This window comes from Zootermopsis nevadensis, unplaced genomic scaffold (assembly GCF_977971745.1).
Source record: "Zootermopsis nevadensis isolate Lab colony 2312 unplaced genomic scaffold, Znev_1.0 Znev_ptg000061l, whole genome shotgun sequence".
Lineage (NCBI taxonomy): Eukaryota > Metazoa > Arthropoda > Insecta > Blattodea > Termopsidae > Zootermopsis > Zootermopsis nevadensis.
In genome coordinates, this window is record NW_028259192.1 from 1,839,098 (window position 1) to 1,851,971 (window position 12,874).

General features: G+C 38.3%; 1 protein-coding gene across 1 annotated transcript; it reads right to left on the reverse strand.

Moving 5' to 3' along the window:
• Positions 1-73: 73 nt before the first annotated feature.
• Positions 74-10,912, reverse strand: LOC110830259 (multiple inositol polyphosphate phosphatase 1). The gene is made up of 9 exons (XM_087340756.1): positions 10,753-10,912; positions 8,381-8,512; positions 7,810-7,988; positions 6,615-6,734; positions 5,509-5,659; positions 4,870-4,970; positions 2,989-3,098; positions 2,289-2,504; positions 74-1,991 (listed from the first exon to the last, which is right to left on the reverse strand). The coding sequence occupies exons 1-9, from the start codon at positions 10,910-10,912 to the stop codon at positions 1,745-1,747; spliced, it is 1,416 nt and encodes a 471-aa protein (XP_087196882.1). The 3' UTR covers positions 74-1,744.
• Positions 10,913-12,874: the final 1,962 nt, after the last annotated feature.

Here is a 12,874-nt window from a genome sequence, read left to right on the forward strand (position 1 = left end):
TGATCGAGTGACAGGAGGATGACATTGGTTGGACATGTAGCATGTAAGGAAGGGATAGTAAATAAATACAAAATTGAAGTTAGTGTAGTATTAGACATTTCATAAATTTACAGCTGGTTTATAGACTATTTTATGTCACATAATTATATAAAATTCCTGCACTTTGCCCAGTTTTTTTTTTTATAATTACCTGTACCAAAATACAAGGAATTGTTCTTTCCCTTACGTTTGTTCTCATATATTATCCTTTATTTTCTGTTTTGTTCTAAAACAGAATTAATAACGACTACAAAACATGTATATACAGAGAAATGATTTTGTCATTATTGTTTCTAATCAACATAATTGCACATTTTCTTATTGCGAAACGTTTAGCCTCATAAGTGAGCTGCATTTGTACAAAAATTATATACATATACTGAAATTATGTACATAAAGTATCACTTTGAAATATTTTAATCAACCAAGGATACTAAATTTTTTTTAAAATTTTATATTGCGTAGGTATTAGTAATATGATAAATTTGTACAATAATCATAACTGGCATTCTCAGTCCATTACAGGTGACATTGATGTATATGCCATATCCGTTATAAGTGAAATGATGTCGTTAGACATTTTTAGAGGCTTGCTTTTGTAACTCTGTAACTTCTCTTCATAATTTATTAATTCACACATACAGTGGCTTTAAGTTTAGGAGTTAACTAACTCAAAACCAGCCTGCATGAAACAGTCTCTTTTAAGCAATGTATCACGTGCAAGACCCACAGATTTTTGGAAAAATTAATCATGTGAAATAATAATGAAACACGAGTTATTGATATGGAATGCGTCACTTCGTCTCTTCTTCCGCGTCAAATGCTATGTCACCTAAATTTTTTCATGTTATCAATAAGTTTAATATAAAAAATATCTGACCATCGTTAACACATCTTAAATGCAACGGCAGTCCAAACAGACAGACGTGGTCCTTTGGCAGAATTTCATGATTGAAAAAAATGAACCTTCAGCCTCTACAATAAAAAACGAATTTCTTGAACAGATTATGTTTTACGCCAACTGGGGAGTTACTTATTACCTTCAGCAACATAATTATCTTTGTAGAGTTACACATTTTTCCCCATTTCTTACCATGAAAGGGAATATCTCAGTTTCATAACTGCTGCTACCTGAAAATTTCTACTCAAAACATTATTATAATATTGATAAAAGATCTCATGGGCAAAAGAGTATAGTTTTTTTTTTCATTTTTCATTTTGTGTTTAAAATAAGAAGTTTAAGAATATTGTGTTTATGATAATACGTTGAAAGATGTGTTACGAAATATTAAAATTTCAAAAATAAATTACACAAAATTGAACAGTGTGCATGAGTCTTCATTGTCTGAAGTTCAGTTGCTTAACTTATTCGCAGACCTGAATTATTCTTATAGATCTTCTGGATTAAATTCTTATTCTGAGCATCTAATTTTTGTAATATAACATAATGTTATTCTGATTAAAAGGTTCACAGTCTCAAAAAGACAGAGAACCACTGACTTCAAGGTCATTGGAAAAAAAATGAATTTTTCCCTGTAGTAGGCCAACAGTGAAGCTCGTTTTAGTACATCGTACTTCCCCATGTAACTCTGATTTACTCTTTATTATTGGTTAGAAACTTTTACCTGAAGTAATAAAAACAATTATATGGCTCTCCAGTTGCCAATAGCGGAGGAGGCAAAAGACCGAGTAACGACTATGAACTTTAAATGAAGGTTTGTCTGCAGAATGCAGTGAATACAAAAGCAGCAACTGTAAGCCACGAGATGGAAAGATGTTGTTGAGTTCCGCTGCGATCCTTGTAGCAGAAATCAAGGTTACAGTCCTCGGCAATGTTAGAAAATTTATCTTTGATGTATGACCAACTGCACAGCCCTACGTTACAGCCGTCAAAACGTACGAGATGTTCCCCAAGGTAGAATATTACTCGATGCCTGTCCCCTTCATCACATCTGTAACAAAATTATATTGCATCTGTGTTTAAAAGAATTAAAAATTTATAAAAACAAAAACAAAACATAGAGATAAGGGAAATGCTTCTATGGCTTTTCGCACAAATACCAGTCTCCAGAACGTGCTCAGTGTCCATGACTTTATTTAGAAATAGAGGAAATGAAAGAGGGCTGGCTAAATATCAATTGCATAAATTAACTTAATGCTGATTCCTAAACAAGCTATCCTTAATCTTCACCATTTGTAAGAAAATCAAGTTTTTAAAAAAATAATTTATGTATCCTGGTTATACTCACTTGAACAATACAGCTGCTAAGTTAGAGGCAAAAGGTCCAATCTTCGATGTCCTCCATTCTCGACTCTTCATCGTGTTATAATTATTGTGGGTAAGGTGTTCACGATCTTTAGCGATTCCAAGCCGGGCCAGAGTCATGTGTAATGCTGCGGAATGGCTGAAGTAAAAGATTCCAGCTGGCTGAATCCTATCGTGAAGGTTCTGATTCTCCATTTGACTGAAACAAGACCATTTCATTTTATCTGCAACTCTTTGTTAGGGCTGTAGAAATTCATAGACCAAAAATTTGTAGGATTTTTTAACACAAAATTTTTAACCAAATTAGAGGCTACAGATTTCGCCTAAAACATTTTTCATGAGTGTTCAAGATGTCCAGGGCCCAGATTTCGTTTGATTCAAAGCCTAAATTAGAACTGTAGATGTCACTGAATTCAATTCCATCCAGAGCAAAGAACATATAATCATGCCAAAGATCACAGAAGCATGAACATTACTGTGAAAATGTAGGATTTGAGGTCTTCACGACGGTGAGTCTGAAGATTGCTGTCTTCTGGGTCGTTGTGCTGTTTAGTCTGGAAGATGTTTACCGACAACAACCCAGAAGACAGAAATCTTTTTACTGTGAAATGTTCCTAAAGGAATGCCTACACAATTCTTATATTCAGTGATACACTTCAACATCATAAAACTTTTGATCTCACCTGAAACGGTTGATGAGGTCCTTCACGGTAGGACATCCTAGCTTCACGTTAATTTCATTGCCATATCCGGTACGGTAATAGTATTCAAGATCCTCCCTGTACTCCATGAGCTGCAAGATTAATCCGAATTAAAATCTTCAGGGAGAGAAACTATAAACTATTAAAGGGAACCATCAAAATGTTACAATAAAGTAACTCAATGGAACAAAGTCCTCCTTTAGAAGCTAATAACCTCTCAGATCTTCAAGAAATTTTCTTCCTTTTATGGAATCTTAAGGTTCATTGCCATGTTCAATCCACACCCTCGCACCATTTATTTATGCTCTCTTTTAATATTATCTTCTATCTATGTCTGGTCTTCCACACTGTCTCTTCCATCCAGGTTTTATAATTTTAATAATCGCATGAATTTCTTGTCTTTCCCATGCATGCTACATTCACTACCCACCTTATCCTCCTTGAGTTTGGTCTCCTGGATCATATTTAGCGGAAAGTACAAATTACGAAGATCCTCGTTATGGAATTTTATCTGCCTCCTGTTAATTTCTCCCTTCTAGGCTACAATATTATCATTAGCGCCCTGTTCTCAAACATTTTCAATCGTGTGTTCTTCCCTTAATTGGAGAGACCTAGTTTCATACAAAACAAGAGGGAAGTTACAATTTTTTTATCTATAATATCTTAGACTGGAAGACAAACTATTCTGAACATTCTGCTATTAATTTCTTTGTGAATGTAATTTTATTTTACTTTAATTGTAGTGTACCTCTTCAGTTATTAAAAGTTATTATATCTCGTAATGTTTTTACAAGAAAGTAGTTCGCACACAAACTGGTAAGTGTTGACCGAAGTACCTGTATTTTCTGGTTAAACTTACTTATTTTTTAAATAAATTTCAAAAGAAAATTAAAATTAAAATTCTCATCCTGCTTGTTTATTAGTTCCATATATTTATTATTTCTGATTTTTCTAAATGCCATTATCTTTCGTAGATCCATTTCATCACCCTGGATCTAGGATCTTTGCTGTCTGTATCACTGTGTTGCAGTATGCAACCGGTTGAGAGGTGAGTTGATAAACCCCTCAATAAATTAATCGAATAATCAGTGCTTCGTAACGCTTATGTTTATTGTATATATTTTCATATTGTATTATTATATTTATATTATGAGCTAATTTTCCATTTGTGCCGTAACATAAACTGCTCTTACTACAGATGTATTTCATCATCAGTGTTACATCATGATATATGAAGAGAGATCATCATTGTCAGTACAATTTCAAAACATTATCCAGTTTCACGCGTTACAGTATAAAGAATCAAATTACTTCAAAACACTGAAATTTGCGTACTATTGCAAACATCATCATTACATATTAATCATGTAAGTTATCTGATCAATCATATCATAATAACAATTTGGTTAAAATTGTATTCCATACATATTTTTATCTTTTATGATATTTATCGTAAACTGTGCTGGTACATTGTGCCATGACCTGGACGTTACTTGCCAACTTCGCACCACAAAAATCTGGGTTTCCACCCGGGGCAGTCAACGAAGGATTTGTAATGGATAAAGTAGCTCTGAGAAAAGTTTTTCTCCAAATACTTAAGTTTTGTCTTGTCCACATCCATCATGTATCATCTGGGGGGGGTCGACATTGGGCTCGTTAGTGGCATATGTGATATATGTGATATAGCACATGAAATTGGATGATATTAATAATTTTACTGGCAGTGAAGTGGATATTTCTTGATATAGCGCGCTGCAACGCCGATGACGGCATGTTTATGCCGAAACGTATCCGCATGAAGTACGCCTTGTGCTGAAATGTCAATGAAAATTAAATACGGAGCTTAGATTTTGAAACACTTACATGAAGTTCCTCTTTAGAGAAGACAGCGCACCACGGTGATATATTTCTTACATTCCACGCTTTATCAAAGCGACACATATCATACATCTCATCCAGTTGTACTGAAATGAAAAATTTTACTCTCGATATAGTCTGTACGAGCACATTCCTTGTTTCAGTGTTTCATAAATACAAATTTTTGAAGCGATATTATATATATATATATATATCTTTAAGCTTAAAGTTCTTGCAATAGTTCGCGCACGTGCGCGCACATTAAATTTCTTTTACAGGACAAAATCTGAATGTTTTTTTGCCTCTGGGAGTGTATAAATGTCCGTGACAGTGATCACAATTGTAGATTAATCATTTACAGTCAAAGCTTGTCTAAATGATATTTAAGAACTCGGTCCATAAAACAAACATAACAACACGCTTTACTATTAGAAGGATCAACTTGTTAATGATGTTTCAGTAAGTAATCCATGTTTACAGTGAGAATCGTACAAAACAATACAAAATTAAAAATTTATTTATCATTCAAGCAGGTGGGACACCATGGTTAAGTAATGGCAGTATGTTCCACTTTTGCAGAAGTTTCGATATATGAAGAAAGTCATGGAACTGATTAAGCTGTTCTGCGTGTCATGCGAAACGTACCAAAAGTGAGCTTGTAGCCAAATCCCAGTCTCTCTGACACATTTTGTAAAAGTGCTTGCATCTGGGGACCCATCTGGAACAGATGCTTCTCCTCCAGTGTCTTATTAGTGTTTCCCACTTCTTCCTTCCATTTCGGACAGTTGTCGTAAGCCTGCAACGGAGGGGAACCAGATTTATCTTAGTTTTTCAAGAGCGACGTGTTCCGAACACCAGTTAACGGACTCGATGACCTGAAGACCCGTATCAGGAATGCGATCTCGGCTATTCCGGCGGACATGCTTCTCAGAACATGGCAAGAGCTCGGATATCGTCTGGACGTTCTGTGCTACCAAGGGAGCCCACATCGAGGTCTACCGAGGTCAGTAAAAAAACTTCCAGAGTTTCACTTTAATCTCCCGCAAACCGCACGTGGCTAACTCAATTTGTTAGCGCGCCACAATTTTTTCAAAACCCCGAAGGGACTTTGTGGACACACTGTATATGTTAGAGTAAATTACTTTTGGTATGAAACATTTTATTATTCTGAAGCAGTGGACTTTGTAGGTTTAAAATATTATACGTATTTTGTAACTGACTTCCAAAATTAACGCGTTTACTTTGAAACTTAAGTTCTTTTAAGAAAAATGTTAAGACAGCTCTTTCTCGGTCTAATAACTTCGCACTTATCTCGGTGTAGAAACCGATGCACAGTTATTTTCACTATTTATTACTGTCATAAAATCAAAATTGTTTTCAATGTCATTATTTGTTTGAAGAAGTACCCTATTAAAAATTGCATACTTTTTGAACATCAGTCACCATTCTAAATAATAAATAAATAAGCACAGTGACGACTTCTAATGAAACAGGAATTAAACGTGACTGGTTACGTCATGCCACTGAAATTTAGAAGAGGGACGATGGAAAATCCATCCTAAATTCAGAACAACACATCACCCTGATGATGGCGGCAGCAAAGACCTCTGAAACACTGGTAAACTTCTACCAGACTAAGGACTCACTGGCATTAAAATGTAAAATCCTTTTTCTGGCGTGCATTTAAAAATCATGTTCACAAGATTGGAAGCCATCTTTGCTGTAAAATAAAATCTTGGAAGAATATGTACCTTTAAGAGAGTATCGTTCTTGACAGCTGCAGGAAAGTAGATACCAGAACTTCTTCCGAACAGTCCTTCGGCAAATGCAATGGCGCTGGCTTTGGTCCGCTCCGAGTCGGTGAAACGGAACTTGAACAGATACGAGGAAGAATTAATTAAAATATCAGGTCTTTGAGAGGTTTCTCTGTGATGAGACAGCCATCAAGATTTTGAGTCAGGTCATTAATACGAGGCGCGTCCTCAAAGTAAGTTTCCCTGGGGCCGTTTACAGAAACAAAACACAATTTCATGGAAATATTTATTGCAACAGATACAGCAAGTGTCCAGCTATTTTTCAACATATTCGCCACCGGAATTGAGACATTTGTCATACCGTGGGACCAACTTTTGAATACCTGTGTCGTAGAAGTCTGCCGCCTGGGATTGGAACCACTGTGTGACAACCATCTCCGCCTCTCTGTCATTCTCAAAACGCTGACGCTGACCGGACAGGAATTTCTTGAGGTGTAGGGAAAGATGGAAATCACTGGGAGCGAGGTCCGGGCTGTAGGATGAATGATTAAACACCTCCCAGCTGAACTCCTGCAGGAGACTTGCTGTCCGTCGAGCCGTGTGCGGCCTAGCGTTATCACTGACCGCACTTCACAGTCGGCGGGAGCTGGAATAAGAACCTCCATCTTCAACAGCTGCAACGATGCTACTGTGAGAACGCGGGAAGTACCGTTAGTGCATGCGCCATGCTACGTCATTGCTCTATCACGTACGCACAGTCGCTTCGCGCAATATAAGGTTTGCTAGCTGTGGGACGAGTGGGAAACTTACTTTGTGGACGCGCCTCGTACTTTCATCGTACACGAACGAAACACTTTAACCGAAAGGATCTCGGATATGTTGGTCCATGTATTTTATTTTCAAGAAATAACATCTGGATGAGAAAACTTCAGACAAAACAATGATTTTGTACGTGGTATTGTCAGGACAAAGAGTTTAAGTAACGAAAATAAGAAACACTCTCAGAATTTTTGATGGGGAATCCTCTTGGAGAATTTCAAGTTTGAACATTAAGACTTGAGATAGAAGGGAAATGAAACAGATCAAATCTTATCCTGACTCAAGGTACAGTCAGGATCAAATTGCAGAAAATTAATTTTTTTTTAAACAATAATTTAAATTAATGCAGTAACATTTGCCTGCTGTCACTTACCTCGTACAAGTCTTGACTGTACGTCTGATTCAGAAGCGTCGGAAACTGAGATTTAAAGCGTCGAGCCATGAACTTGAGGTCGTCGTATCCTTGATTGGCGAGTTCTTTCGCCTGATTTTGAAACACCGATAGGGTCCATTTTCTGAGATTCTCCAAGTCCTCACTGCACAGCCTTCCCTCTGAATGTTTAATAAATAATTTTTTAGTGAATTTGACATCCAGGGATATTATCAGCTCTTGGAATTATCTACTCGTGTACCCTTACGTAAAATATTCTTATAATCCTTGTGTGTGTGTGTCAAAATAAATGTTTTGTAAAGTTATCGACAAAATAATAAGAATATTTGAACACTTTTTTTGAAGTGAAAGTCAGAATTGTCTTGAAATAGGTAACAAGAGCTCCCTTTATCATCCTTTTTAATTCATAATCATTCTCGTATCTCATTTTACAGTACATAAATTCTGTGAAGTCACACCCCCTTTTATTCCTGAGTTGATATCTGAAATGCAATTGGCCAGAATTTTAAGGGATGCATCATTAATACTGAGATATTGTGACGTGGCTACTAACTTCGTCGTCTCTCATGGTTGTTGATGATCTGATCTCGAAGGTCTGGCAGATGCTGCATGCTGTATATAGCTTTCTTTTCAGGAAACCGTGTTCCATGGCGGGTCAACATCCAGAATTGGACAGGTCTGCAGTCTATAAGTAAACGACGCAAATTAGAATTATGTTGCTGCTAAAATTACAAATCTTCATATGTTTCACACCAAGATATTTGAACCAAAAGATACTGGGTTTGATATCAACGGTTGTTAATAATTTTTTTAATAAAGAAATGTAATAAAATTTTTCCAGTATAATATAGACAGAATCAATACGAGCTTCCAAAATGTTATACGAGGTGCGATCGAAAGGTCTCCAGACTGCGCGTATTAAAACCCGTACACTTATCTCAGGTATTAAATTCATCCATCACCCTCGAAGTAGTTCCCCTGGGAGTGAACACAACGATCCCAGCGCCGCTGCCAAGCCTGGAAGCATCCCTGGAAATCTTTCTTTGTCAGCCTGTCAAGCACCATCTGCGATTCTGCCTGAATCTCTTCTATCGTCTCAAATCTCCTTCCCTTTAGCTGAATTTTCATCTTTGGGAAGAGGAAGAAGTCACACGGAGCTTAGAAAGGAAGTTGGGGTCAGTTCTTGCAAGATCTTTGAGCTCCTGACAAACGAGAAGTCGATACTGCTTCTGGTCCTCAGACAGGATGCGTCGCATGTGGAGTTCCTCCTTTAAAATCAGCTGACAGGTCCCATAGCCTATCCCAACAATGTCGCACAAGTCGTTGATGGTACGACGTCGATCTTCGTAACATTTTCGGGCGTTGTGCTCGAAGATGGTCGTCCAGAACGCTCGTCATCATCGACAGAGGTTCGGCCATTTTTAAAACGTGAATGCCACACAAAAGTTTGTGCACGACCCATTGCGGACTCCCCAAATGCTTGCTTTAGCATTTCATAGGTTTCCGTAGCCGTTTTGGCGAGTCTTTGGCAAAATTTGATGCACACGCCATTCCGGAATCGCAGGAGGGTCGGTGTAATGCACTACCAAAACGCCCGTAACTAAGAAACAAATGCTAATTCGATGATGCCGGCTGGCACACTGATTCACTATGAATGTAGGCCGCACCCCGTAGCGGCAGACGCTCGTACTACATCCGGTTCGCCCTCTATTGACACAGTCTTGAAACTTTCCGATCGCACATCGTATATATCAAATGGGCGATGCCTAACACAATATCTGTAAGCCTGTAACTCAGCAGAGCAAACTTTAGGTTCTCAAGAACAACTCTGCTTTGTAGCGTTAGTTATAATGCATACTGAGCAACACGTGACATACGTCTTCATATTTTTTCAGAGTAATGTCTTAAGCAGGATGATTAGAAGCCTTGTTTAGAAGGATATATTTGTTTTTAATCTTATTTTTCCTTCCAAGTTTCTCCAAGGACACCGCCATTGTAGGTGGCAGTGTTATCGCCACTGAGTCATCCAAGTATTTCCGCTAATGATGTCCTAGCATCGCAGTTGTAGGAATCATTATGTCTTCATCTAAACACACCCACGTTTAGAAGGAACCTCGCCTTGGCAACGTCGATCAGAATGACCTAATCTGTTTAAATGTCTTCACGGCTCTACTAAAAAAAAAAAAAAAATCTAGAACAAAGAGAGAAGTGGCAGATGTGCTTGAGTTCGTGCCACTTACTGCTAATTAGCTGCCTTTCTACACTTTGTTCTCAGACCGGCCAGATGGCCATTGTTCTGATTCCACCCGCAAGGGAAGTTACACTGTGAGACCCAAAACGACGCTGTTTTAAGAAATTATTGTTTTTTTGCGATGAGAATTGCAACTAACACACTCTGTGGGTACGATTCAGAATTACTGAATGCTAAAACAAGTGCTACATATTGTCAAGTTACCAATGGACTTTAAAGAGACAGAGCGAGATATCGAAGAAGAGGGGAAACCTCGCATTCCTCATGTAATATATGCTAATTAAGAAACGGTAGTTTGTAGTTCCAACGGACTAACACGGAAGTCCGACTTAACGTGTTAATAATAACACCGACAAGTTCTTGGGCGTTATTTGTTCTACAACAGCGTTTATCAACCTCTGGTAATACGCGAGCCAATGAGTGGTACGCGAATTAAGTAAGGAAATCAAAATATAATATTAACATAAATAAGTTTTCCCTGATCGAATTTGGTTAGCGGTAAATTTAATGTGTTAAATCGATAAAACGTCCGCGACACTTCGTACTTACAATTAAATATGAATAAATTAATTATAGGAAGACCTAAATGTGCATGAGCGTTATCAAATCGACGTTTCGTCAAATGCTGGGTTGTTTAAAGAGAATAGTCAATTCCAGGGGCAGTGTGTACTTACAGGGAACTGCCTCTGGGTTCCTCGGTTTCTCGTGTACAAACTCGTAAGCAGTCTTGGTTCCGTACATGAGGTACGGGTTTTCCTCAGACGCAAAACAGTAATCCTGGTCGTAGCAGGTGACCATTGAGGCAAAGAGGATGGCACACAACACATAGATCATCGTGGATGTTTTCCTGAGAAAAAAAAGACGACGTTCTGGGAATAATTTATGGCACAACGTTTTAAAATGCTTTAATCTAAGAATTAATTATTTAATTATGGTATCAATTTGTGTGCGTAATAACCATTAACATAAGTCCTCAGCACACGAGATCTTGAAATTTTTACACCAAAAGAATTTTTATTTTGACATCCATGTACGTATTTACGAAATATCTGAATCTCGCCTTCGTAATTGAAGTCTCTCACGCCGTATTAATTCAGAACGCTTCGTGGATGTGAAGTTGATCTTCTAAATCACTAGTGGTAGGGAGGGTTCAACACCGGGGGGCCCCCCCCCCTCAACTTAAACGCTATTATGGTGACTGTCTCTTAGAGATCCCCACCGTTTATAGACCCCGAAGGTTAACTGATATGTTCGCATTAGCCCTGAGCCACTCCACAAAGTCTCATATCCTGTTGCTATAGACCCATTTTAATATTATATTCCTATCTGACACCACGAACACCACCGATGATAATGATTCAAAGGTGTTAAGAGTTGACAGCATGGCCTGGACAAGGAATTATAGTGGAATTTCCTGGAGGGCCCTAGGAAAACTACGAGAAACATAAAGGATAGCTCGTGTTTGACCAAAATTCAAAACCCACTACCTCTAGAATTCAAAGTAGAAGTAACACTGTTATGGAAAACGTCGGTAAACTTCTACCGGGCAAAATCCCATAAGACAGCCATTTTATGATGTATTAATGTGTTTTCCAGGCCTGCTCACAGTAATGTGATTATCAACCATTCTGCGCATGCGCGTGCCTTCGCTGGTGTCTGCATTACTCCGTGAGCAAACCATCTGTGGCTGTTAAATGACAGTTTCCTGATTAGTAGAGTTTTTATTATTAACTTTTCATGAAGTACTGTACTCCGATAATCGACGTCAGCAAATTAGAGGAGCGTCTGTTGAGGCGGTCTCGTGAGAATTGAGCTTCATTTGCAATGACCCGACATGCTCCAGAGCAGACCGCCATTTTCCCATATTTGAGACAAATTCGTTTCGCATTTTCTGAAGTGAAACGAACGGACATAACCTCCAAATTACGCGTTCATGGCACCCACTTCATGAACATGTACAGCTGCTTTCAGAGCGAGAGAAAGAAATTCTGAATTGTTTTCCAATCCTTAACTTCAATACCCCCATTTTACCTTACGTTGGCAAAACTGTTTCTAACTGTGTACTCAGTACATCTCTCAGTTCAGCTGTGATGACGTAATGCAGTTCGGAGGAGTGGCTGCCCGCAGGCCAACATACAAATTGTAAACGACGAAACTTGTAGGACCGGTCGGTTGAGGATACTTCTGTCAGGGACAGAGAGACGTGATGGCTTTCCGTGTTCATTGTTTTGCAACATGGCGGCGGAAGGTCAGAGTCCGCTCCGGGAAAATCATAAGTAAACACCTTAACACCACTTTCACACCGAACCGATCGTTAAAGTCACTGGCGATACCGTGAATTATGCCGAAACGTCAGTTACGTGCTTCACTTTTGTTTATTTGTTGCAAGAACCCATAACTGGACCCTCTTACAAGCGATTTCAACCCTCACGCAACATCCATTCTAATGTTATTCATCCATCCCTCTCTTGGTCTCCACAGGTAGGTTTTCCGTCGAAAATATTTGCATTTGTCATAGCTTCAACGTGTTCTAAGTGCTTCGACCATTTCATTTGATGATCCTGATAATAGTTTTTGGTGAACAATAGGCCTGTAACTGATAAAAGTTCCTCATTACGTAATTGTCTCAATTCTCCTTTTACTTCAAGTCTCTTGGGTTCATCAAACATTCTTCTCTGCGCTTTGTGATCGATTAATCGTGCCTGATTAATGTACTGGACTAGTTCATAGAGCGACACTCATTTAATATAGATTCAGCGTTGTAGCAGATGTGATTGGCTGTCACAGCAGAAAGTG

Bases quoted from the DNA above. Each gene is read 5' to 3' on its own strand.
- LOC110830259 (XM_087340756.1), bottom strand. From the start codon at position 10,912: ATGATCTATGTGTTGTGTGCCATCCTCTTTGCCTCAATGGTCACCTGC. The intron at 8,513-10,752 runs GTAAGTACACAC...GTTTACTTATAG, and splicing joins GAACCCAGAGGCAGTTCCCT to ACTGCAGACCTGTCCAATTC. The intron at 1,992-2,288 runs GTGAGTATAACC...ATTTTGTTACAG, and splicing joins TTAGCAGCTGTATTGTTCAA to ATGTGATGAAGGGGACAGGC.